The 27,437-nt window shown below is 38.9% G+C and overlaps 1 protein-coding gene and 1 pseudogene across 1 annotated transcript in view; both read left to right on the forward strand.

Annotated features, from left to right (window-relative positions):
- The window catches only part of EHHADH (enoyl-CoA hydratase and 3-hydroxyacyl CoA dehydrogenase), a 51,643-nt gene that overhangs the window by 15,983 nt on the left and 8,223 nt on the right, over positions 1-27,437 (forward strand). Inside the window, exons 5-6 of the mRNA XM_022570450.3 lie at positions 6,573-6,677; positions 19,658-19,999. Of these exons, the coding sequence (XP_022426158.2) occupies positions 6,573-6,677; positions 19,658-19,999 (447 nt within the window). The remainder of the gene's footprint in view (positions 1-6,572; positions 6,678-19,657; positions 20,000-27,437) is intronic.
- LOC111173107 (serine/arginine-rich splicing factor 3 pseudogene) lies at positions 20,066-25,149 on the forward strand (annotated as a pseudogene).

Below are 27,437 nucleotides of genomic sequence, written 5' to 3' on the forward strand. Positions count from 1 at the left end.
ATGAAGCTAGAGTAAGGTGAGTAAGGGGAAGAGTAGTAGGGGGTGAAGTCACATCAGGTAGGGACTTGAAGATTATAGAGAGAACTTTGGCTTTTCTTCTGAATGAGGTAGAAAGGCGTTAGAGTGTTTTGAGCAGAAAACTAACAAACATGCTGTCACTTATGTTTTTTAAAAGATCACCCTGGCTACTGAAAATATATTAATTGGAGTAAGGCCAGAAATAGGAAGACTGATTAGAAGCCTGCTTTAATAATCCAAGAGAGCCATGACGGGAGGTTAGACCTGAGTGGTAACAATGTAAATGGTGAGACATGGTCAAATTCTGGATATATTTTGAGCCAACAGTATTTTGTGACAGACCGAATGTGAGAGGTGAGGGAAAGGGGAGAGAAAATGATGATTCTAATGGCCTCAGCAGCTGGAAGCATGGCACCGTTACTGAGAAAAGGGGAATTCTGCTGGTAGAGCAGGTTGTAGGGAGGAATCACAAGACCTTAGTTTTGGACATGTTAAGGTTTGACATCCAACTTGAGGTGTCAGGTAGACAGTTGGATAGACTGGCCTGAAATTTAGAAGGGAGATTGTCTGAACTTCTCTCAGTCTTCATTTTCTCATCAGTAAAACAACCACATAGTTGTATAAGGAATAATGAAATTACATGACTTGCTTCTGGTATAGTACCTGTCACAGAGGAGACATTTTATAAATGGTAACTGTGGTAGGCATAATAATGCCTCTCTCCAAGATGTCCACGTCCTAATACCTAGAACCTGTGAATATATTACCTTACATTCGAAAGGGACCTTGCAGGTGTGATTAAATTAAGGATCTCAAGATGGGAGATTATTCTAGATTGTCTAGGTAGGCACAATTTATCACAAGCGTCCTTAGAAGAGGAAGGCAGGAGGGAGAGAAGATGATACACAGCTGGCTTTGAAGATGGAGGAAGAGAAGAAGAAATGTAGGCAGCCTCTAGAGGCTAGAAAAGCCCAGGAACAGATTCTCTCTCAGAGCCTCCAGAAAGAGCACAATTCTGCTGACCTATTTTAGATTTCTGACTCCTAAACTAAGATAATAAATGTGTGCTGTTTTAAGATGCAATGTTTGTGGTAATCTGTATAGGAAACTAATACAGTAGCCATTAATAATGATGATATTAAGACTCTTGCTTCTGGAAAACATTTTTTTTCCTAAGAAGGGATGCTAAAAAATTGTTACTGAAAGTTGAAAATTCCCTACTGATGTTAATGAAGAAAAATACCAGCTCTATAGGCACTGCCCCCATAGGAAATTAATAAGTAAATAAATTTAGATTAAATTAATAAATAGCTAACCTTTTCTGCTCTTCTGAAAACCATAAGAGAGATAATTCTGGAAAGTGGAACAATTACAACAACCACTGCTTCTCCACAATTCCCTTAAAATGCCACCTGAAAACAACTGAATCTTTAGCAGTAACCACAAAACACACGCTTGGGCACAATGCAGTTCATTCCCTGACGTTCTCTGTCCAGTCAAATGATGAAAACTACAGTGCCCTGATGTTCCTTCTGCTGTTATTTTCTAGGTCCCGTCTTTCTTTTTCACTGAACAGCATAGAAAGCCTCTTCTCTATTCTCATAGAGCTTTGTCTCAGCCCCATAGTTACTTTATGATCTTTCCCAGGACAGGGATGCCCTCAGACTCTAGTCTTTGATGAGGTACCTCTTGCCACCCAGGTACTGGGGAAGAAGCTGCGAATGGCATCTTTATCCTGCCAGTCTTTCAGATTTAGTTAGGTCCATGTGGGTTTTCTCTATACTCGAACAAGATGTTAAGGGTGAGTTTTAATACCTAGGGCTCCCAGTCAGCAATAATAAATATCGGCAAATATTATTTCATGACTAAGACAAACAAAACAGACCAAAAAAAAAACCTATGAAAATATTCTGTGTCATTAGAAAAATGAAACATAAATGTGAGTCTGTTGAAACAGATTAAAGGCAACAAAAAACCTTAGAAAACTCACAATATTCTAAATTAGAAAAGAAAATATTTTATTTATTAAATAAGAACACCCTGTTTAAAATCAAAACATTAGCCAAAATAACTTTGAAGCAATAAAAAAAAAGATGCAATAGAACAGACTACTGAATCAGCAACATAGAGGATAGACACACGTTTATAGAATTCAGAGGAATTTCTAAAAAAAATACAGAAAATGTAAATGAAGGCAGCAGACATGAGAGGTCTATAATAGAGGCCTCTGCTATGAATAATAAAAGCTCCCAGAGCACGAAGCAAAAAGGGGAGAAGCAATAACCATAGGAAAAAATAGAAGAATCTCTTCAGATACATAAAGGAATCAGAGATTGTGCTTTAGTAAGCACCTCATTTTCCTGGAGAAACTGATGAGATGTCAATGCCTTGTATTTTGATAAAGATTTTAAATTTCCACGAAATAAACTCCTGCAAGCTTCCAAAGGATAAAAACAAAACACAACAAAAGGTTACTCTTGAAACAGCTAAAATCACTCCAGCCACAAATAAATTCTCAACGTATGGAACATTCGTATACTAAGATGCTATACAGTCTTAAATGTGGTCTAAATCAGGAGTTCTTAAAGTGTGGCCCAGGAACTCCTAGGTGTACCTAGGACTATTGTGTATGGGGGGCAGGGGGTGGGGGTGGGGTCCAGGGAGTCAGAACTATTTTCATAATAATAAGATATTGCTTGCCTTTTCCACTCTCATTCACTCACAAATATACAGTGGAATTTTCCAGAGGTTATTGTATGCCATGTGGTATCAAAACAGATTGAATGCAGAAGCAGAAATGAGAATCCAACTGTCTTCTGTTAAGCCAGACATTAAAGAAATTTGCAAAAATATAAAACAACACTCTTCTTACTAAATTTTTAAAATTTTGAAAATAGAGTTATTTTGCATAAAAATTTATTTATGTTAATATGTAATAGGTTTATCATGGTTATTTTAAAGTGATTTAATAAAGATACATTTTTAAAGTTCTCAGTTATAATTTCTAATATAGTAAATATTAATAGAAATAACCCATATAAAAAAAAGCTCTTTGACGTATTCCATAATTTTTAAGAGTGCAAACGGGTCCCAAGACTAAAAAATTTGAGAACTGCTAATCAATACACTTAAAAAAAATAAATTTATTTATTTTATTTAATTTATTTTTGGCTGCGTTGGGTCTTCGTTGCTGTGTGTGGGATTTTCTCTAGTTGCAGTGAGCGGGAGCTACTCTTAGTTGTGGTGTGCGGGTTTCTCATTGCGGTGGCTTCTGTTGTTGCAGAGCACAGGCTCTAGGCGCGCAGGCTCAGTAGTTGTGGCTCACGGGCTCAGTAGTAGTGGCTCTCGGGCTCTAGAGCACAGGCTCAATAGTTGTGGCGCAGGGGCTTAGTTCCTCTGTGGCATGTGGGATCTTCCCGGACCAGGGCTCGAACCCTTGTCCCCTGCATTGGCAGGCGGATTCTTATCCACTGCACCACCAGGGAAGCCCCAATACACTTATGTTTTGACACAGAAACCACAATACAAAACTGTGCACACATGGTCCAAATTAGAAAATAATGAGTCTATATTATTACTAATATATAATTACTAGTGTAAAATTTATACAGTTACTAATATATAATTAGACTAAAGTCTAAAATGGCTTTTTCCCCCTTTAAATGGGGAGATGTTATAAATTCTTTAGAGCATGAAAAGGGAGTTAAAAACTAAATTTCTTCTCTTCAATAAATTAGATTAGAAATTGCTTTAATTTACAGTGGTATGATAAGTACACTTTTAAGAATGTGAACTATTTTAAGTACCTAATGCAGAATTCATAAGAGGATGCTTACAATCAACCCAACATACTACAGAAATTCAAAGCACATGAGAGGGTTAATTCTGCAAAAGACAAAATAGAAAGGAAGCAAAGCAGCATAAAATATAGGGGGAGGGCTTCCCTGGTGGCGCAGTGGTTGAGAGTCAGCCTGCCGATGCAGGGGACGTGGGTTCGTGCCCTGGTCCGGGAGGATCCCACATGCCACGGATAGGCTGGGCCTGTGAGCCATGGCCGCTGAGCCTGCGCGTCCGGAGCCTGTGCTCCGCAACAGGAGAGGCCACAACACTGAGAGGCTCGCGTACCGCAAAAAAAAAAAAAAATATATATATATATATATATATATATATGGGGAAATCATAATAGTGTGAAATGAGTCTGTAAATTCTAAGGTTTACAGAAATTAAAGCATGTGGGGGAATATTGAGGAATTGTGTGTTCCTGCTTTCAGTATTAAGCCTGAAAGGCAAGAATATCTTGGAGGAAATCAGGAAGGAATCTGGCTTCTTTGACAAAAAGAAATAAAGTGAACTAAGATTCACCTTTTTCAAAGCACTGCTGCTTATAGAAATATCACTATTATTAACATGATGAAGAAAAGAGGTAAAAATAGTAAGAATATGATAGATTTTGATTTGCATAGAGAAGGTCACAGTGAATTAGAAGAAAGCTAACATTGGAATCATACACCTATCTTTTTATTTTATTTTATTTTTTAACATCTTTGTTGGATACCTATCTTTTTAAGTAGTCTGTACAATTTTAAGGGGACTTAAAATGGCATCTGGAAAGGGTTCCATGTAGAAAGTTTTTTCTAAAGCTTGGAAAAGAAGCCACAAAGAAAATTGGAAAGAATTGAGATTACCTGGCTTGGAGAAGTCTCAACTTCAGTTGCCCCAGTCTCTTTATAGTAGATCTAGGGAGGGCTTTTATTAGATTGGACAGTGGTTATTATCTACACTCACAAGAAAGAACAAGAAAGCACAAGAAAGAACAAGTTTAAATCTCAGCATGAGGATTTGGGTTGGATATACAGAGCTGTGTCTTCAGGTCCTTGAAACAGAATAAAAGTACCTGAAATCTCATTGACTCCGCAAGAACAGTAGTGGTCCTTCCAACTTTTGTGAAATCCAGGTCAGAAGAAAACATTACAGCTAACGGAATTTTCAGTTCATCCTGTGGACATCTCATGTTTCCCCTGCTCAGTTGCCCCAAAGATCCTTTTAGTACCCAGGTTTTCATATTCCATTCCGTGTCCCTTTGGGCCCCTTAACCTAGAGAGTCTGATTCACTCACCCCTCACTCAAGTGATTTTGTACAGAGGAGACTTCACCCTTGAAGCCACTTGCCCACCCTCCACTGCCCTCCTCACCCCAGGTGGAGATCTGGAAGACTGTTTTCAAAGGCATTTCCAGAAAACTGCCCAAATATTGCTGTTACAGAGTGACCCCGCCCAAAATCATTGAATTATCAATCTGATCAAGAAAAGCCATTGGTAGCTCTCCGAAGCACTAATAAGAACTGGGAATGGAGGGTTTGTCTCAGAGATGGCAACCACCAACACTCTGTAAGAGCAGCAAAGACCATGAAGTTGTTGCCAGCAAGACTGACTTGGTGATTGCTCTTCAGAAGCCCAGATGGTGCTGGTAAACAAGCAAGCAATGTGTCGCTGTCTCTCTCCTGACCCTGTGGTGAGGGAAGCTTATATCCCTTAACCTCCTGCTTCAGAGTGTGCAGATCAAATTACGTATCTATGCCTGCTGGAGAACGTGGGAGTAATGCAAACCCTCATCAAACTTCTGTAACCTCGTAGAGCTTCCAGTCTATACCAGAGGCTGCCAAGTGTCACTAGTGGATGGTAGATGCTCCTGGCACCGCCGCCACCAGACACTAGATGTCACCACCTGTGCAGTGAGATTTACGCTGTTGCTGTTCCTTAGTGTTACTCACTCCAGCTAAAAACCCTCAGTTGAGCACTCAGTTTGCCAAGCTTGGGATCATGGGACACACCGTAGTGCCAGGTCTGAAGGAACAATTGTCTGATCATCTCTGTTTCTTTTTTAGCTTCCTTTTTAGCTCCAAAGCTCACACATTAGCAATTCCACAAACTAAGGGAGGGTCGAGATGCTGGGTAGCCAAAAAATGGCAGAGGTCCACCCCACTTTTCCTGTGAAATTTTGATTATAACTTATGTGATATCAACTTAATAATTCTTCTCCCCTGTCTATCCAACTATATTTGTGTTTGAGCTCAGTTCGTAATCAATGGCAGCCCATGGTGTATGCTAGTATAAGAACAGATAGCATTGCTATTGCTGTGCTGCTACCACCTCTGTTATTTCTTATCTCTATTATTATCAAACAATAAATCCTCATTATTATATAGATTTATAGTTCATAAAGTGCTTCTAATAGAGATTTATAGAAGGAAAATGTATTATTTTCACTTAATACTCAGAATTACCAAGGTAAGCATAATTTTTGCCATTCACCAACGAAGAAATTGTGGTCCTAGTACAGTTCACACAAATAGTGCAAGGTAGAGCTGGAACTTGAATCCAAATTTTCTGATTACCTCTGCAGTAATCTTTCCACTGTAACAGTCAGCGTGGTGCTTGTTTATTCAGTAACAGATGTTTATACCCAGGACAAGTGAATTTTCCTACTAGAGAGAGTGATGTTTTTGGTTTAATCTCACATTGTTCTTTGATTTGTTTTGTTTTGTTTTCTTTTAGGAAGACATATTTCGGCAAATGAAGCTCTTAAGCTGGGTATTCTAGATAAAATTGTGAACTCAGATCCGGTTGAAGAAGCAATCAAATTTGCCCAAAGAGTTTCAGGTAAAGAAGATAATAATAAAACTAGTACAAATTGGAAACAAGTTAAATGTCCATCTTAATAAGCAACTCCTTAAATATTTTATGGTACATCCAAATAGAATATGATACAGTTTTTTTTAATTGGAGTATAATTACTTTACAATGTTGTGTTAGTTTCTGCTGTTCAATGAAGTGAACCAGCTATACGTATACCTATATCTCCTCCCTCTTGAACCTCCCTCCCTGCCCCCCACCACCCCACCCATCTAGGTCGTCACAGAGCACCTAGCTGAGCTTCCTGTGCTTTATAGCATGTTCCCGCTAGCTATCTATTTTATGCATGGTAGTGTATATATCAACCCTAATCTCCCAATACGTCCCACCCTCTCCTTCCCTCTCTGTGTCCACATGTCCATTCTCTACATCTACGTCTCTATTCCTTCCCTGCAGATAGGTTCATCTGTACCATTTTTCTAGATTCCACATACATGCGTTAGTATACAATATTTGTTTTTCTCTTTCTGGCTTACTTCACACTGTATGACAAGACTCCACATCTCTACAAATGACCCAGTTTCGTTCCTTTTTATGGCTGAGTAATATTCCATTGTGTACGTGTACAACATCTTCTTTATCCATTCATCTGTCGTTGGACATTTAGGTTGTTTCCATGTCCTGGCTATTGTAAATAGTGCTGCAATGAACATTTGGTAACATGTGTCCTTTTGAATTATGGTTTTCTCAGGGTATATGTCCAGAAGTGGGATTGCTGGGTCATATGGTAGTTCTATTTTTAGTTGTTTAAGGAACCTCCGTACTGGAGGTTGATACAGTGACTGTATCAATTTACATTCCCACCAACAGTGCAAAAGGGTTCCCTTTTCTCCACACCCTCTCCAGCATTTATTGTTTGTAGATTTTTTGATGATGGCCATTCTGACTGGTGTGAGGTGATACCTCACTGTAGTTTTGATTTGCATTTCTCTAATAATCAGTAATGTTGAGCATCTTTTCATGTGCCTCTTGGCCATCTGCATGTCTTCTTTTTTTTTTTTTTTTTTGTGGTACGCGGGCCTCTCACTGCTGCGGCCTCTCCCGTCACGGAGCACAGGCTCCAGACGCGCAGGCTCAGCGGCCATGGCTCACGGGCCCAGCCGCTCCGCGGCATGTGGGATCCTCCCAGACCGGGGCACGAACCCGCGTCCCCTGCATCGGCAGGCGGACTCTCAACCACTGCGCCACCAGGGAAGCCCTGCATGTCTTCTTTAGTGAAATGTCTATTTAGGTCTTCTGCGCATTTTTTAATCGGGTCGTTTTTTTGATATTGAGCTCCATGACCTATTTGTATATTTTGGAGATTAGTCCTTTGTCCGTTGCTTCATTTGCAAATACAGTTTTAAAATGAATGAGAAACTCTATGTATTGACATGGTATGAATGCCATGATGTATTGTATGGTTAAATGAAAAACACATCATTGTGTACAGTGGTTCAGCATTTGTGTAACAAGAAAGGGGGGATGGGATTGAATGTTTATATAGGGAGAGTGTATATATGTAACTGTCTCTGTATAGGATACTTCTGTAACTATTCACAAGAGAGGATTGATGGTTGCCTCTGGGAATGGGGCTGACCAGCCAGCAGAAGCAGTTAAAAGTAGACGTCCCTTTTTATTCTTCTGTACCTTTTGAATTTTTATTGAATGAGTGTATCTTCTATTAAGAAACATAACTAAAATTTAAGAAAAACCAAGCAAACAAACATTTCAGCCATTAGAAGACAGGCTCTATAATTTACCACAATGAAGCCATGGTTCTGTCTCAGTGAGCTACGTTTTCTCTCTCTCACTGGTTTCTCACTTTATGGACTCATGACATTCCTTTAAGAGTTCTTTGGAGTGGCATTCCTAGATTTCTTTTTTTAAAAAAATGTTTCTTTTTGATTTATGGAGGTTGGCAGCAAGATGGAGAGGGTTAAAGTGCATCAGAAAAAATAATTGGGAGGAATATTGGGCTATAGGCAGAGTGTTCATCTCCCTCAGTTGGTGGTAGGTAATGGCTAGGTGTCATTCAAAGGCTTCTTTTGAACAAGTCCTTCTTTTGTCCACCCTGGCAGGGACCAAACACTTCCCTGAAATAATCTTTCTTTTTGTGGCTCTAACCAGTTACTGTTTCATTTCAATAGCAAAAGCTTGAACTGGAAAGGCCAGGAGCTGTAAGGAGAAAATACTGGTGACTGTAAAGAGAGTTAGCAAGGCTTGCCCAAAGGGGAATGAGTTTCCTGCTGTCTTTCTCTGCTTTCCAGATAATCTTCACCACAGTTTCATCACTGGTTTCATTGTGCCTCCTGGAAGCACTTATTGTTTTGTTGGAAGTCATTTGGCCTACAGCAAAGGCTATTTGCATTTGTAGGTCCCTAAATGGTTTTTGGTTTGGGGCTTAAGAGAGACCCATGTCTATCATTTACACCTGTAGTTTTAGTTTGTAAAGGCCCTGATTTTGACAGTTCTTTTCTTTGACTGATTTCCAGAGATATTAGATTTGAGAGTTAAGTTACTACAAGAGATAGACGAGCATCATGGTCTGGTACACTTATAAAATGATCTGTTTTAATTACTAAAATTTATTTAGTTTTAAAAATTAATTTTACATTAAAGTTTTAAACACTAAATTGTTATTTTTTTAAATTTATAAAAAGGTCTACTCAATCTAAGTAATATTACAGTTTGTCCACTTGGTGGCATCCAAATATTGAGGAGGAATCATTTGCTTTAAAATTTGGTAATTTACCTGTTAACGATAGGAGAATGGTTCTGGGCTTTGGACAATTATGTATAACTATTTTAAATGATAATCATGAAAACTTTGTAGAAATGTAAAATTGTGATATAAAAATGTCTAAATACAAACTTACATATAGTCTATACTTACAGTTACATAGAGTATTATGAATACAGACAAAAATTTTGTTGTTGTTGTTTTTTAAACATCTTTATTGGAATATAATTGCTTTACAATGGTGTGTTAGTTTCTGCTTTATAACAAAGTGAATCAGTTATACATATACATATGTCCTCATATCTCTTCCCTCTTGTGTCTCCCTCCCAGCCACCCTCCCTATCCCACCCCTCTAGGTGGTCACAAAGCACTGAGCTGATCTCCCTGTGCTATGCGGCTGCTTCCCACTAGCTATCTATTTTACATTTGGTAGTGTATATATGTCCATGCCTCTCTCTCACTTTGTCCCAGCTTACCCTTCCCCCTCCCCGTGTCCTCAAGTCCATTCTCTAGAAGGTCTGTGACAGACAAAAATTTAAAGAAAATACACAAAAATGAAAATAAGTTGTTTTCCCCTCAGAATTTCTTAAATGATTTTTGCTTTTGTTTTGATTTTTCCAGCTTGAGGTATAATTTACATACAATAAAATTCACCCATTTTAAATGAAGAGGTCGATGAATTTCTGTAATCATTTGCAGTTGTATAACCACTGCCACAATCAAGATATAGTTCTATCACCCTAAATAGTATTGTCATGCCTCTCCCCTGCCCTTGGCCGCAGACAACCACTGGCCTGTTTTCTGTTACTATAGTTTTGTTTTCTAGAATTTCATATAGCATGTAGTCTTTTGTGTCTGGCTTCTCTCACTTAGCATGTTTTTGAGGTTCATGATGTTCTTTCATGTATTAATTTTTTATTCTTTTTTTGTTACTGAATAATAATCCATAGTATGGATATACCACAATATGTTTATTCTTTTATCAGTTGATGAACATTTAGGTTGTTTTCACTATGGGTGTACACAAGTCTTTGCAGACATTATATTTCCCTTTCTCCTGAGTAAATACCTAAGAGTAGTATTGCTGGATCATATAGTAAGTATATGCTTAATTCTTAAATGCTTTTTAAACTTGGTGATTAATATAAAACCATTCATGATTTGAAAGACACTAATTTTTTCCAAGCAAATTAGCAAAGATAGAAAAAATAATATGCTCAGATTGAATTTAAATAAGCACTTATTAAACAGCTTGTAGTATATCCTGCCTGTCTAGACGGCAATTGGGCAATCATGTATTGAAGCTTATTCTTATGTTTTGACTTATTATTTCTATTCTCAGGCGTTTATCACAGAAATAATCACAGAAGTACACAAAGATTTGTATACAGTGATACTCACTGAAGCTTTATTTATCATTATAAAATGTTGGAAACAACTCAAATGTCTAATTCTAAGGGATTAATTGCATAAAAGATGATAGATCTCAGTGAAGCAACCCCATTCAGCCATTAAAACTTCCATTTTTAAAGGAAATTGAAGAGCTTGGAAAAATGCTTACATGTAATATTAAGTAGAAAAAACAACCAGATAGGAAGTTGCACAAATGTGTGTGTGTTCATATGCATATTTACATACAGAAAAAAAAAACAAGGAGATATAACAGATTTTTAACAGTGGTTGTATTTGGATGGTAGGTAGAGAAGACCTTTGTTTTTGTTTTTTTTTTAATGTTTATCTTTTCCTATTATCTGAGTCATTAAATTTATCCAAAGGAAAAAGGGATGCCTGGCCAGTGTGGAAGGGGTACAGTCTAGTAGAGAAATAGGTTTAGGATTGGATGTCAGGAGGCCTGGATTATAATTTTAACCTATAGCTATATGGACCCTAACAAATCAGCTTTGGGGGCTTTATTTTCTTCATCAATGAAAGGAAATGTTTCAACAAAATAAGCTGATTTCAAACCGTGTTCTGAGACCCTATGGGCTCCAGTTTTTTTTGTCTTGCTACAACCTGGGCAGCTCTACTGTGTCTCTTTTGAGGTTTAGGGTTTAGAATCCCAAGGAAAACTCTGGAACTTTTACTTTAAAAAAAAAAATGAGTTCCACTGTTTAGAATCCTATGATTTCTTGGTGCTGCCCTGTAATAGATAAACGCTAGAGATACAAGGTAGAGAAATCGGGCAGATCAATGAAGGACTAGCTCAGAGAATCTTATCTACATTTACACTTACTATCTTACAAAATGTGAAGCTTAGCTAGGCTTACATATTTTGCATTTCATTTTCATTTGAGGTCTTGTGCTTTTCCTTTCTTTTTTTCCATTGTTTGCTTTTAAATATAGCTGTTAGACTGTGGTTATTTGGCAGACAAAATTGATGGATTGATTTGAAGGACAGGCTTCACAAAAATCTATTATAAAAATGTATATTTATGTTTTATAATAGATATTTTTTATAAATATATGATATAAATAGTACTGATGTTTATTATAAATATGAATGTATAAATATAAAATATTTTTTATTAAAATATATTGATGTAGGGCTTCCCTGGTGGCACAGTGGTTGAGAGTCCACCTGCCGATGCAGGGAACACGGGTTCGTGCCCCGGTCCGGGAGGATCCCACATGCCACGGATAGGCTGGGCCTGTGAGCCATGGCCGCTGAGCCTGTGTGTCCGGAGCCTGTGCTCTGCAACGGGAGAGGCCACAACAGTGAGAGGTCCGCATACTGCAAAAAAATATATATATAGATGTTAAATATATGTGCATTTACAAATCTACAGCTAGTGAAGCTAGTGCAATTGTCTTGATCTAGAGGAACAGTTCTCAAACGTTACTGTGCATCAGAATCACTTGGAGGGTCTGTTAAAACATAGATTATAGGACCCCACTCATTACTTTCTGAATTAGTACATCTGGGATGGGGCCCAATTTGCATTTCTAACAAGTTCCTAGGCGATGTTGATGCTGTATTCTGGGGACCACACTTTGAGAACAACTGATGTACAGAGAACAAGAGTGATAATGGAGATAACTTTTCCTAGCTTTGACTTTTTACATGCAAACACTACTTGCTGTCTTAAAGATATTAGTAAATCAGTTCTGCATGTTTAAAAAACATACATGTATGGTTGCACACCTTGTGATTATACTAAAAACTCCTGAATTAACAAACTTTAAAATGGTGACTTTTACTGATGTGATTTATATCTCAGTTTTAAAAGTACCTGTAAAATTTTTGAATTCTCTTTTTCCATTTGTAAAAATATTCCATTAATTCAGCCTATTCTCACTCCGCATCACTACCCCCACCCCCACTGCTGAAATGTTGACTTAAAAAAATAACAAAAGGAAAAGATTAAGAGCACTTATTTAGTTTCCACATCCAATAAAGAAGTTGAGAAGGAAGGAAATTTCCAATGGTCAATGTTGCAATCAGCAGTTTTGGAGCCAGTTATGGGTGGGAGGGGATTGTAGGAGGTTAACATATATATCTAAAAATGTGATTTGGGAAGTAGCTGCAAATTTCTCTATAAACTTAACACGCATCCTGGAGAGTTGTCTGTGGAAGTTAATTAGCTTCATGTATCTTAATGCTTTTGTTACATGAAGCCTCTTAGACTACTGCAGTGCAATGGATTTAGCAGAGCAATTCAAAATCACTTGGCCAAACCAGATTGCTTTGGCTAAACTGGGGAGGGGAGGGTCCTGTAAAATGCTATTTATTTGCATTTGGCCAGCACCCTGCTTGTTCCCAAACTGAGTAAGAACTCCTTGTTCCCACGTGCATGATTCTGACATGAAGCTGAAAATGTGTACTGTTAGTCAAAGATGGGCACAGGGGACATCCAAGTGGGAGCCTCAACTCAGGAACCCAGTGCTCTGTTTTTGTCCCTGTAATGAACTCTGGTCCTGTTACTATGACTGCACTGGGCTGTGTTAGCCATTTTTAGCGATTCTTATTCTGCCCAAAGACCTTGATCTGTTTAGATTTTGTGGCTTAAAAAAAAATCTTAGTGGTTACATCTGTCTTTCTCTTCATTTTATCTTTTGCGCTTTGTAATTTATTTTTACTGTCTGGGAACATTTATATAAACATGTTTCACAAAAGCAGAGTGACACTGCCGTACCTAGGAAGCCTGAGCACACGTCTAAACTGGGCTTCTTTTTTATGTACCCCACTTCTTTAGGGACCCCCCAAGCCTGGAAAAATGCAGTTGTTCTGTTTGTCCTTTGCAGCCCTTCTATGAGAGAGACAGCTTATTGTTTATGAGAGTTAGAGAAAAGAGAGTCCATTATGTCTTAGGAAACCATTTCTGTAAACTGCACATTATGTCTCTCTTTTTCCTAGGCAGAGAAAATCTCTTCCTGTTAGTTTACTAGAAAGGAAAGAGGGAAAATAATCACCTCCTTTTCTTCCTTTGGGCATGTGAGTCCTTTATTTTTTTAATTAAAACTTCTGCCTTAGAAAACTTCAAAGAATTAAGAAAAAATGTGAATGGGTCAGGGAAAGAATTCAATTATAAGCATATTTGAATCATTAATTAGTTCTTCACTTTCCCATGTTCCTGGCAGCTAATGCTGGTGCTGACCTGCTCACACTTGCCTCTCTTATTATGTAGTTACAGCTGAGTGACTTTAAAACTACCAAGACTCTAAAACTACCAGCTGTATAAGAAATACACTTTGAAAACACCATACCTGTAGACCCAAAGTGGAAATTCTGAATATATTTTGTAGTAATAAAATGAAGTTTTGAGATAATAGCATCCTTCAGTTACAGCCACAGAACAAAAGGAATAGGAAATTGACAGGAAAAAACCTTCTAATGGTTGTGCCCTGATCCAGCACTCTCCAGTGGATGTGCTTAGTTTGGCCCTAGGCTGGTCGGAACAAGTGCTCTGGGGAGCTCCCAAAATGTGCATCTGTAGTCTCAGAGGTTCTGAGTATCCCCAGAATACTAGGAACATGCCAATTGGCTAAAATTACTGCACACTATTCAGTTTTTTTCTTCTTCCTTTTTTTTTTTAAAGATTTTTTTGATATGGACCATTTTTTTTAAAGTCTTTATTGAATTTGTTACAATATTGCTTCTGTTTTATGTTTTGTTTTTTGGCCTCAAGGCATGTGGGATCTTCGCTCCCCAACCAGGGATCGAACCCGCACCCCTGCATTGGAAGGCGAAGTCTTAACCACTGGACCACTTTCTTCCTTTTTTTCTTTCTCATCTCTTTTCAATCTCTGGCCCAGGTTAGAGTTGCCAGGAGCTACAGCTGTCCTTGATACAGTGGCTGACATATGCTCTGCTCTTGGACCTCCCAGAGGCTATACCTCAAAATCAACTATTGAATTTAAAAAAAAATACTCATGCCCAGGCCCCACCCTTAAAGATTCTTAACTGAGTTCACAGTGGGGCATGGGCATCCAAACTTTTTAAACTCCTCAAATAACCCTGATGTGTGCTATGATGTTGAGAATCAGCCCCTGTCATGGTGGGGCTGGTGGTAGTGTCACAAGGACAGAGATCCAGCTCTAAGATATCCCAAACCCAACTATGCTCTGTCCCAGGAAAGAATGCAACAGCCACCTGTTGTCAGATGCCACAACACTGACAGCTCTGCCTCCTTTCCTCTTCCACTTGTCTTCTACCCACTGTCCTCTCCCCACTGTCTGTTCTTGTCTCTCTTTTGAGCCACCAGGGAATTAAATCAGCTGTAGGCCCTGGAAAGGTCTTCATCCTTCTGCACTGAGCTTGCCTTCCCATAAAGGATTGGGTAACTCATTGGTTAACTGAGCAAGTAGTTGGTAGCCTGTTGGGTAGAGTTCATGTTTTTCCAACAATAACAAGGACCACATGCTGCTACTCATCATCTTGCCTCCTTTCCTGAATCTTATTCTTATATCATAGGGGAAAGCATTAATTTAAAAATCCATTCTTTTGGGCTTCCCTGGTGGCGCAGTGGTTGAGAGTCCGCCTGCCGATGCAGGGGACACGGGTTCGTGCCCCGGTCTGGGAAGATCCCACATGCCGCGGAGCGGCTGGGCCAGTGAGCCATGGCCACTGAGCCTGCGCGTCCGGAGCCTGTGCTCCGCAACGGGAGAGGCCACAACAGTGAGAGGCCAGCGTACTGCAAAAGAAAAAAAAAAAAATCCATTCTTTTCAATTCTACATAGTAATCAAGCATTAAGGAAATGTTCTTGCCAACTAGGTTAAAAAAAAAAAAAAGGTTGAGATTATACAATGCCTCACAGATACAGTTCTTCCTTGTGCACATGATTATATCCAAACCTTACTCTCCCTTGGACACATAGTAACATACCAATGCCAGACTGGCTCACATTCATCTGTCTTTTTATAGTGAAACTGCTTTGTAAGCTCTGATAGGCTTCTGGTCTAATTAACTAAGGTGTACATTTTTGATATATTGCTTTATTTTTTAAGAGATAGTAGCACTTTTTAGGAAACAGTTTCTGGAATACTATTTTAGAAAACTATTTTAGGAAAAATAAATTTGTTATACATTTATACTTTTATGTAAGCTTTAAAATAATTCTTTTGAGTTATTTAAAAAAATAGGACCACAAGGATTCTGATTGGAAATTCATATATAATACATGGAAAATATTTATTTTATGCTATTAAATATTTATATTCGGGGACATGGGGTCATTCTTTATTAAGGTATTATTTTATGTTCTTCAATAAAATGTTATATAGGCCTTCGTAAAGGTCTTGTACCTTTCTTAACAAATTCATTGCTAGATATTTTTTAACAGCCTTGATGAGGCATAATTTGCCTTTGAGTTAGAGTTGCGCAACCATCCCCATAAATCAGTTTTAGGACTTCTCCACTATCCCCAAAAGTTCCCTCTGCCCTTTTGCAGCTTACCCCCACTCCCAACCCCAGCCCTAGGCAACAGCTGATCTTTCTGTCTCTATAGATTTGCCTCTTCTGGACATTTAAAATAAATTACATCACATCAATATGTAATCTTTTGCATCTGGCTTCTTTCAGCTTGCATAATGTTTTTGAGGTTCATTTGTGTTGTAGCATGTATCATTAGTTTGATCCTTTTTTTTTTTTCCTGGCTGTGTTGGGTCTTTGTTGAGGTGAGTGCAGGCTGCTCCTCATTGTGGTGCGTGGGCTTCTCATTACGGTGGCTTCTCTTGTTGCAGAGCACGGGCTCTAGGCACCCAGGCTTCAGTAGCTGTGGCATGCAGGATCTAGAGCACAGGCTCAGTAGTTACAGCACATGGGCTTAGTTGCTCCGCAGCATGTGGTATCTTCCTGGATGAGGACTCAAACCTGTGTCCCCTGCATCAGCAGGTGGATTCTTAACCACTGTGCCACCAGGGAAGTCCCTTTTAAAATAAATAAATAAATAATTAATTAATTAAGTTAGTTAGTTAGTTTTGGTTGCATTGGGTCTTCATTGCTGCGCGCAGTCTTTTGCTAGTTGCAGTGAGCGGGGACTACTCTTTGTTGCGGTGCTTGGGCTTCCCACTGCAGTGGTTTCTCTTGTCACAGAGCACGGGCTCTAGGCATGCGGGCTTCAGAAGTTGTGGCATGCAGGCTCCAGTAGTTGTGGCATGTGGGCTCAGTAGTTGTGGCTCTCAGGCTCTAGAGCGCAGGGTCATTAGTTGTGGTGCACGGGCTTAGTTGCTCTGCGGCATGTGGGATCTTCCTGGACCAGGGCTGGAACCTGTGTCCCCTGCATTGGCAGGTGGATTCTTAACCACTGCGCCACCAGGGGAGTCCAGTTTGATCCTTTTTATTGCTGAATAGTATTTCATTGTATGGCTATACCACATTTTCTTTATCCGTTCATCAGTTGGATATTCACATTGTTTTTGGTCTTGAGCTACTATGAATAATGCTGCAGTGAGTATTCACATACAAGTTTTATATGTTTTCATTTCTCTTGGGTAGATTCCTAGGAGTGAAATTGCTGGGTCGAACAGTAAGTTTATGTTTATCTTTTTAAGAAACTGCCAAACTGTTTTTCAAAGTGAATGTACTGTTTTACATTCTCACAAGCAACGCACGAGGGTTCCAGGTACTCCACATCACCGCCAACATTCTGTGTCATGTCTTTTTGATGATAGTCCTTCTAGTGGGTCTGTGTTGGTTATCTATAGTTGCATAACAAATTATCCCAAAATTTATTTGCTTAAAATCAAACAATTACTATCTTACAGTTTCTGTGGAATCTGGGTGTGGTTAGCTAGGCCTTCTGGTTTAGGGTTTCACAAAAGACTACATTCAAGGTATTGCAGGGGGGACTGTATCTACCCGGAGACTTGACTGGGGAGCGATCTGCTTCCAAGCTCACTCAAGTGGCTGTTAGTGGAATTCAGTTCCCCTTGGTCTGTTGAACTGAAGGCCTTGGTTCCTCACTGGCTGTTGGCTGAAAGCCTCCTTCAGTTCTTTGCCTCATGGGCTTCACTGGAGGGCAACTCACCCATGGTAGCTTGTTTCCCTCAGAGCGAGCAAGTGAGAGAGCAAGAATCTTTTTGTCATTTAATCTCAGAAACGACATCCCATTACTTAGAGGCTGCCTACCACATTCATTGTGGTTTTAATCTGCATTTCCCTAATGACTAATGATGCTGAACGTTTTTTCACTGCTTGTTAGCTGTTTGTATATGCTCTTTGGTGAAATATCCACTCAAGTTTTTACCCATTTTAAAATTGAGTTGTTTGCCTTCTTATTATTGAGTCATAAGAGGTCTTTATATACTCTGGATACAAATACTTAATTAGATACTCTGTATGCAAATTGTATTCATTTTCTACTGCTTGATAACAAATTACCACAAGCTCAGCAGTTTTAACAGCACAAATGTATTACTTCGTGATCTGTAGGTCAGGAGTCTGGTAGGGGTCTCACTGGACTGAACCCAGGTGTCAGCGGCTGCACTCCTTTCTGAAGGCTCTAAGGGAGAATCTGTTTACTGCTCACTCGGGCTGTTGGCAGAATTCAGTACTTGTGTTGTAGGACCAGGGTCTCCGTGTTTTTGCTGGTTGTAAACTGATGGCCATTCCTAGCTTCTAGAGGTCACTGCATTCCTTGGCTCCTGGCCCCCTTCCACCATGTTCAAAGCCAGATTGTCATCCATGGAGCCAGTCCTTCCTGTGTTGCATCTCTCTGACTCTTCCTGTCTCACTCCAGCTGGGAAAGGCTCTCCTCTTTTAAGCATTCATGTAATTAGACTGGGCCCACCTGGATAATACACGGTAATCTTCACATTTCAAGGTCTTTAACCTTAATCACATCTGTACAGTCTCTTTGCCATGTAAGGTAATATATTCATAGGTTCTGGGGATTAGGAAGTAGACATTTGGGGAGGGTGTTATTTTGCCTACCACACAAATATTTTCTCCCAGTCTATGGTTTATCATTTCATTTCATTTCGTTTCATTTGCTTAATGGTGTTCTCTGAAGTACAAAAGTCTTTAATTTTGATGAAGTCCAACTTATTGATTTTTTTCTTTCATGGATTGTGCTAAGAATACTTTGCCTAACCAAAGGTCATAAAGATTTTTCTTTTTTTTTTTTTAGAAAATTTTATAGTTTTAGCTCTTCAATTTAGATTTATGATCCACTTTGAATTAATTTTTATATATGGTGCTAGGTAAGGATCTAAGTTTGTTTGTTTCATGTGGATATCCAGTTGTCCGCAGCATCTCCTCTCTCTCATTAAATTGTTTTGGCACCTGTGTTGAAAATCAATTGGCAGTGATTACAAGGATTTATTTTTGAACTCTCAATTCTCTCCATTGATTTGTATCTCTATCCTTGTGCCGATATTACACTGTCTCCTTTTCTAGGTATTTTAAAGTTTTTGTTACTGTTAAGCATGGAGTTAAAATTATTTTGAACCTAAAATATCATTAACTCAGAACGATTTTCCTTAAGCTCACTGGCAGATTGATATAATTAATCTATCATAATATTATCTTGGCCTTGAAGTAAAAAGAAAGTGTAACTTTTATGCCTCAATTAGGTAAGTGGAAATTGCTTTGAATCTATTAAATTCTATCTAATGGGACTAAGTTGCAAAGATGTCAGAGATTTTGGTATTAGTGTTACATTAAATATCTTGATGAATAGTATTTAATTTCATATTTTGAATTTGAACAAGTTATTACTATTGCTATATACACATATTCCCCTGGTATATGTAACATTTCCAAATTTTCTTTCTTATTTCTTTCAGATCAATCTCTAGAATCCCGTAGAATCTACAACAAGCCGATCCAGAGCTTGTCCAACATGGACACCATTTTCAGTGAAGCCCTTCGGAAGATGCGGAAGCAGCACCCTGGGTGCCTTTCTCAGGAGACTTCCATCCGTGCAGTCCAGGCCGCTGTCCAGTATCCCTATGAGGTGGGCATCAAGAAGGAAGAGGAGCTGTATGTGTACCTTCAGAGATCAGGGCAGGCTAGAGCCCTGCAATATTGTTTCTTGGCGGAGAGGACCACAGATAAGTGGTCTACTCCCTCTGGAGCATCCTGGAAAACAGCACTGGCACGGCCCATCTCTTCTGTTGGCATTCTTGGTAAGAACATGGGTAATGTCACTCCCCAAATCTGCACACGTAAAGTATTACCATTTGCTTAGGGCCACCAGGTGCCAGGCTGTTTGCCAAACATATCACTTGTTTTAGCTAACTTAATTTTCACTCCAGCCCATGAACTATCTTTACTTTATATGTGAGGCCTAGAAACACTAACCTTCTCAACAGTGAGCTAATGAAACCCAAGTCGTCTAATGTAGGTCTGTCTGATTCTAGACTCTGGGCATTTTTTAACTCATTTCTACCTCTTCCATGTCTCTCATTCCTGGATTTCCCAACAATGATTATTAATATGTTGCACATTTCAGAGTGTGTGCTGTCACTCCTATAGCTAGGGATTTGGAATGAAGGCTATATCTTTCTGGTCCTTGCATCCATTCGCTCCTCCTGGTTCAAAACCACTATCCTCAAATTCATCTGAACTCTGGAATAGTGGCTTCCCTACTTTTTCCCCTAGAAAATTTCTCAAACAAAATGTCTTCTTTCCTCAGAAGCTAGCTCTCTGATTGCCTTCTTCAGGCCACTTTCCTAAACTTCACTTTCTCTTATTCTTGGCCCAAGAATGGTCTTGGGTAGATTCCAAACCTCCTGAAATAGTAAGTGAAATGTTATATGTATTAGCTTGTATACAGTCTTCTGGGGGAGGAGGTCCAAAGTTTACTAAAAGCTGCAACTTTCTTAACCCTCACCCAGCTCTCTAACACCAACCCAGCTTGGAGGGGAAGAGCCCTCTCTACATCTTCTTAGTCTGTTGTGGTTTCAGTCAAGTTTGGGAATAAAATAGTGTGTCTTTAACGCAAACACATTGTGCTCCTCTAGCACTGACTCTCTTCACTTGTGACTTTTTAAGGAGATGGATAAATAGTGTGACAAAGAACTATGAGTATCCCTTTTTTATACTCTTTCAGCAACACCAATATTTGTTCCCACTTATGTACTTACCTCTTTCTTCTTCCTTGTATTCCTTCAAGCCAAGAATAATTAATGCAAAATAATAGTAAAAGTTTTAAGTTTATCAGTATTTTGTTTGTCAACCATCATTTGAGAATTTCCCTATTTCCTTATTGTGAGCTTTTTAAAAATACTTCAGGTTTGTGTCTAGCATGGAATGTTTAAAAGTTTAAGGTTTTTTTTTTTAAGTATACCCCACATTGTTCTGAAAAATATTTGAAAAAGCATTTAGACTGTGTAGAAGACAACGTGGATAAAAATAAAGTGAGAGAGTTCGTCATTTCCCCCTTCTTCATGTTTATCCACATCCCGCTCTGCACTTCTTCTTTGTGACGCAGCCTCCCGCCGCACCCTGTGTCCTCTGGAACACGCCCACAGCCTCATCTGGTTTACTAATGGCTCCCCCTCTGTCTCCTGCCTGAAACCTGGCTTACCCTGGGCACCTGCTTCTCCTGCAGCCCTGTCAAGAGAATGCTGTTGCTTCTCCCACACTCCATGGACCTCACTGTCACTTCCCAGTTCCCCTCTCAGACCATTACCCCTTTCAGGACATTCTCCTCTGTGGTCCTGCCATCCAGTCGTATCACTTTATCCCTCCTCATTACTGTCAGTGCTCCCCTGCTTTGCCCTCATTTTAGTACCTGGCTCACAGTTATCCTCTGTGGCCCAAATCCTGCTGCCATCTGGTTGTCTTCATCCTCTGTGTGAATAATTCAGCCCTGAATAACCCAGCCCTGTTGCTTCTGGGTTCCTTCACCGCCTCAGATCCAGCGACGCTCACCTCACTTCACTTCTGTGACCCATACTTATGGCTTCACCGTAGGTCTTGTCTTTACCCTGAACATTTCTCCACCTCTGAAATGTGAAATCTCACTTTTTCACCACAACCTTGTATTTTCCCACATCCCTTTCTCGGTTATTCTAACTAGTACATGTGTTACTTGATCAGCTCCTCCTATCTTTACTTTCTTCTCTATTCAGTTTTCATTTCCAGTCATCACTTCAACTACCCTCTTACCAATGTCCTCAAACGCCACGACTCATCCTTTCATTATGCCCCCTGGCAAAACCCCAGGTGAGCCCAACTTTGCACTTCCATGAGCCTATGTTCTCAGATCAGGTCGACGCAAACTGCAAGTTCTCATTCTCCCACCTCACCTGGACTCTCAGGGCTGTCAGAAGGGGAGAAGACTGCAGTTGACCAAACACTGCAGAACCAGTAGTCAAAGCATCCCTTATCCTTTATTTACTTCTCTGAGTAGAAGAGGTTCTTGACTAGATTTAATTCCATGGCAGTTAAAGGCAGTGATTTGGTACAGGAGCAGGACTCCTGGTCCCTGTCTGTGTGTGTTTAATGAGGAAAAATTAAGAAACTAAATTCAATGTAAATGCAATATATACCTATGAAAACATAATTACCAACAGTGAAAAGTTTGGTCTTTCAGCCCTTTGTTCTTGAGAACTTTGAGACCACAAGGTTGTGAAAAGAGAAGTTAGTAGCTAAGAACTTTTTGAAAGAAATAGATATTGTTTTCATGTATATTTTGTTTCAGTGATTAAATGAAAAGTATCAGTTTATAGAACTGAAGGAGATCTAAAGTTATAGCTAAGACACTTCTAAAAAGCATTAGTCTGGCCCACTTTGTGGTTTGGATTATGAGTTGTTTGGAGCCCCAGCGGTCCTTCAGCAGACCTGCTCTGAGAGGTGAGCGCCGAGGAGCTCTGCTCCATCTTCACCAGGTGGCCTTCCTTCCCCGCTGTGTTCAGTTCTGAGGTATCACCTGCATGACATTATACTTTACAAAGCACTTTCACATAAACTTCTCATTAGTCCTTACTGTCCCTGTGAGTTTATAATCTCTACATGGTAGGAATTTTCAGCTTGGGACTGAAAGCTAGGAGGCCAGGGTTTTGAACCCCCAACTCTACCTCCTATTTACCCAGGCCAAAGTTTAGGATACAAGCTGCTACAACAGTGAGAGCTGTCCAGCCCTCTTGTTACTGAGTGAAATGCACATGCTTAGTAAACTTGGAAACCTAAATGTTTTAAATAGTTTAATATATATATTATATTAAATAATTTAACAATTTTAAAATTAAATATATTCCAGAGAAAGTAAATCAGTGATTTCTTATTACTGATAACATTCTTTATTCAAGACCAATTGCCACAGGGGATTAAGAGGCACAAATTACTATGTATAAAATAAATAAGCTACAAGGATATATTGTATAGGTAATATAGCCAATATTTTATAATAACCTTAAATCCAGTATAATCTATAAAAATTTTGAATCACTATGTTGTACACCTAAAACTAAAGAATATTGTACATCAACTAAACTTCAATTGAAAAAAAAAAAAACAATCCCAAAGCTAGTCATTGTAAAGTGTAGAAGAGTTATATATACATGTCTTTCACAAAACATCCACAGTGGGTTGGTTAGGTAACAGGTAACCTGCTGCTGTAACAATAACAATCTCAGTGGCTTAGCACAATAAAGATCATTTTCGTCCTCACTCCACAGTAATTCTAGAACCAGGTTCTTTCCAAGTAGCGGCTCTGCCATCCTCCTGGATAATAAGGGTCAGCAAATTTTTTCTGTAAAGTTCCAGATAGTAAATGTTTTAGACTTTTGGGCCCATATGGTCTCTGTTGCAACTACTCAGCTCTGCTGTTGAGGACAAAAACAGCCATAGAGCAATTTCGTGGACGACGGGTGTGCGAGAGCATCTGCGGGCGCCAGGCGGGAGGGGACCGGGAAGACCCAGCTGAGGGTGTGTGGATTTGAGCCTTCGCGTTTCTAACCCGAGATCTTGAAATGCATCGTGATTCCTGTCTGTTGGACTGTAAAGTTTATGTAGGTAATCTTGGAAACAATGGTAACAAGGCTGAATTGGAACAAGCTTTTGGCTATTATGGACCACTCCAAAGTGTGTGGTTTGCTAGAAACCCTCCCGGCTTCGCTTTTGTTGTATTTGAAGATCCCGAGATGCAGCCGATGCTGTCCAAGAGCTAGATGAGAGAACACTATGTGGTCGCCGAGTAAGAGTGGAACTGTCGAATGGGGATAAGGGAAGTTGAAATCGTGGGCCGCCTCGTTCTTGGGGTCGTCGCCCTCGAGATGATTATCGGAGGAGGAGTCCTCCACCTCACCACACATCTCCAAGACAGAGAAGCTTCTCCCGCAGCCGGAGCAGGTCCCTTTCTAGATATAGGAGAAGAGAGAGATCACTGTCCCAGGAGAGAAATCACAAGCCGTCCTGATCTTTCTCTGGGTCTCCTAGCCGATCCAGGTCAAATGAAAGAAAATAGAAGACCCGTTTGCAAGAGGAGTGGTGCACAGGAAATAACTTCATTTGACAGGAGTATGTACAGAAAATTCAAGGTTTGTTTGAGACTTCGTAAGTTTGGTGCATTTTTAAAATGTTTTAGCTGTTCACATTTGTTTGTCTCTTGGAACAGTGACACATAAAGATGTAATTCTCTATGGTTTGAAATGGATTATATGAGGCATGTAATATCAAGAATTGTTACTTTACAATGTTCCCTTATGCAAAATTGAATTTGCTTTGAATTTTTAGTCTTGCATAGACTGATAATAAACCTCTAACTCCTGTCCAGCTAAAGTGTGATGTTTAATATTATGGAAACAAAACTGGCAAAAACTGAAAAGACTTTCTGTAGCTGGGATATGCAGCTGTAGTTAAGCAAGCAGTCTTTAAAAGGTGCTGTGAACACAGGCCAGCAGGTAAAAATAAAAGCTGCACCCTTAAACTAGATTAGAGGTTTAAAAATTCCACTAGTCTTCACCCCGGACAAGAGGTTGTCCGGTGGGTTTAGAATCTAAGAAGTTTCAAGAAAGTTAGTTTACCTTTGCTTTAGGTCATAAGTTCCTTCTGTGATTGCTGTATATGAATACATAGCTCTTTGTAATATTATTTGGAAATTTGAGACTATTCAGTATACCAATGTCCTGCTAGTTTAAGGGTACATTGTAGAGCTGAACTTTGAGTTACTGTGCAAGATTTTTTTTTCATGCTGTCATTTGTAATATGTTTTGTGAGAATCCTTGGGATTAAAGTTTTGGTTACAAATTGTTGTTTAACCTGAAAGCCTGTTTTTCCTTGCAAAACTAAAATCTGAGCTTGGTACCAATCAAGTCCAGGTATAACATTCCTATTGGAAGGCATACTTACAATTTCTTGTAAAGTGCTTTTGAAAATAAAATATTAACATAATTGTGTAATAGTTGAACCCACTATTACCATAGTTCTGGTCCCATAGAAGGCGGTTGGTTACACAAATCTTATTTTGTAAGAAACACAATTTGAGGCTTTTGAAGTGAAGGGAATTTTTGGTTGTCTACTTAAGTGATGATACATTTTTAGGAGTAGAAGCCAGTTCAAAGTCTATGATATTCAGTGACCAGCATTTTAAAGTATAGCCACCTGATACATTATAATCCAAAGTTGCTGGTAAAAAAACAAAAAAACAAACAAAAAAAAAAAACTTTAGCACAAAGTAGAACTTTAAACATTCCACAAAGCTTTAAAAATTGCTTCCATTTTATATAATTTGAGGTGTTGCATGGAAATTCTAAATTGATCCATCATGATGTGAAATTCATTATCTGGTTTAAATGTAACAATGCAGAATTGAATATGGAGGCATGCATAACCTTCTTAGAAATCTAGAGGAGTTGTAATTTCAAATTTTTGTGCAATTAGATTAAATCATAATGCAACAGTCTTTTGGCTTAGTTTCCTTAAATGTACTATTTAAAGATAGTTTTGGATTATGCTGTACTGACTTTCTTTAATATAAAAGATGTCATTGTATTAATCTATAAGGATGTTTTATAAGATACAGATCCTAAACAAATTATTTCCAGTGGTCCTTCTTCACATTTCACGCACATATCAGGGGAGGAGAGTCCTGGGTGTCACAGGGGGAGAACTGGTGTCAGTGGAGTTCAGTATGAGCCTTGTTACAGAAGACACTTTTAAGATGGCCTATTGATTTACTGGGAGCTCGGGCTTTGGGCCTTTTTTCTTTTGGCATTTCATAGCTTAAAACCTTTGCTATGATCAAGCAAGGCAAGATAGCTAAGAATTCATGGAAGTAATATGGCACATCAATATTACACTGCTCTTATAAATCTACATGGGCATGTTTGGCAGTATACAACTTGCAGAGTCTTGAATTGGAAGGGTTCCTGTAAAAAGGATAGTGGATTATAGCTATAATGTGGCCTGATATAAAATTAACCTCCAGGATTTAACCTTAGGGTCCAAATTTGCAATCACTTTAACCAGAAAACCTAGCACAATTTTATGGCTTGTTAAAAATATGGAAGATAGAAGTCGTTAAAATCTTACATTCTACATTTAAACTGTGGCTATTAAAAAGTTTAGTTACTTTGATTTCTGAAATTAACAAGTCCCGTTGGCCAGTTTTGTCTTGCATTCTCAGTTGAGTATGATACTGAAAGCAGTCACAGAGACTTTGACTTGTGGTGTAATGATTACAGGTGTTCACTAGAGGTCACTATTAATAATACTTGGTGATAATTTAAGGAACATATGTAAGGATTATAGTTGGTTTTTATGCTTTCAAGAATAGTTAATATTCTATGGTTCTCGGTTCATTGTGGGTTACTTCTGACCTCCACGTCTTAAGCAGAAAGGTAAATACAAAGATAAATTAGCCAGAGAAATTTTAATTTTATGAGATGTAGATACATTTTACCTACTGTTTCTATGCTTTTTTACAGTTCCTTAAAAGGTCATGTGATCAGTAGATGGCATCACCACCTTTTTAGATTCACCCATGTCTGAATGGAAAGTCCTGGTCGCTTTTTACTGTAAAGTTATGGTTTATATTCTTAGAGTGTTTCTTTTTCAGGAATGGTGTTTTCCAGGCCTACTGACTCATTTTTCCATCCCTGATTATATAAGAACCACTGGTTTACTACTTTGTATTAGTGTGCTTTTATTTTCAGAATCCCCAACATGATTTAGTTGTTGGACCTGGTTGGTGGTAATATCTTCTGGTTGTATATTTCTGTACTAGACTGTTGCCTTCTGGTTTTCCTTTTTTTTTTTTGAGAACATGAAAGATTTTTATAATTAAAGTAGCTGAAGAAAAAAAACAGCCATAGACAATACAAAAACAAATCAGTGTGATTGATTCCAGTAAAACTTTATTTATGGACACTAAAATTTGAATTTGATATAATTTTCCTGTGTCACAAAATATTCTTATTCTTTCATTTTCAGCTATTTAAAATGTAAAAATATTCTTAGTTCACCGGCAGTACAAAAGCAGGCAGTGGGCTGGATGCACCCTGCAGGCCAACATCTGCTCTAGGGTCTCCTCCAAAGCCTCAGAGTTGTTCTCTGCATCCTCTATACTCAGGTGGTAATGAAGGATTTTTTGGGTGATTTTAGGGGCCAGTCGTGATC

Source organism: Delphinapterus leucas, chromosome 4 (genome assembly GCF_059928025.1).
Source record: "Delphinapterus leucas isolate spDelLeu-1000000601 "Yukka" chromosome 4, BTC_Dleu_Yukka2, whole genome shotgun sequence".
Taxonomy (NCBI): Eukaryota; Metazoa; Chordata; class Mammalia; order Artiodactyla; family Monodontidae; genus Delphinapterus; species Delphinapterus leucas.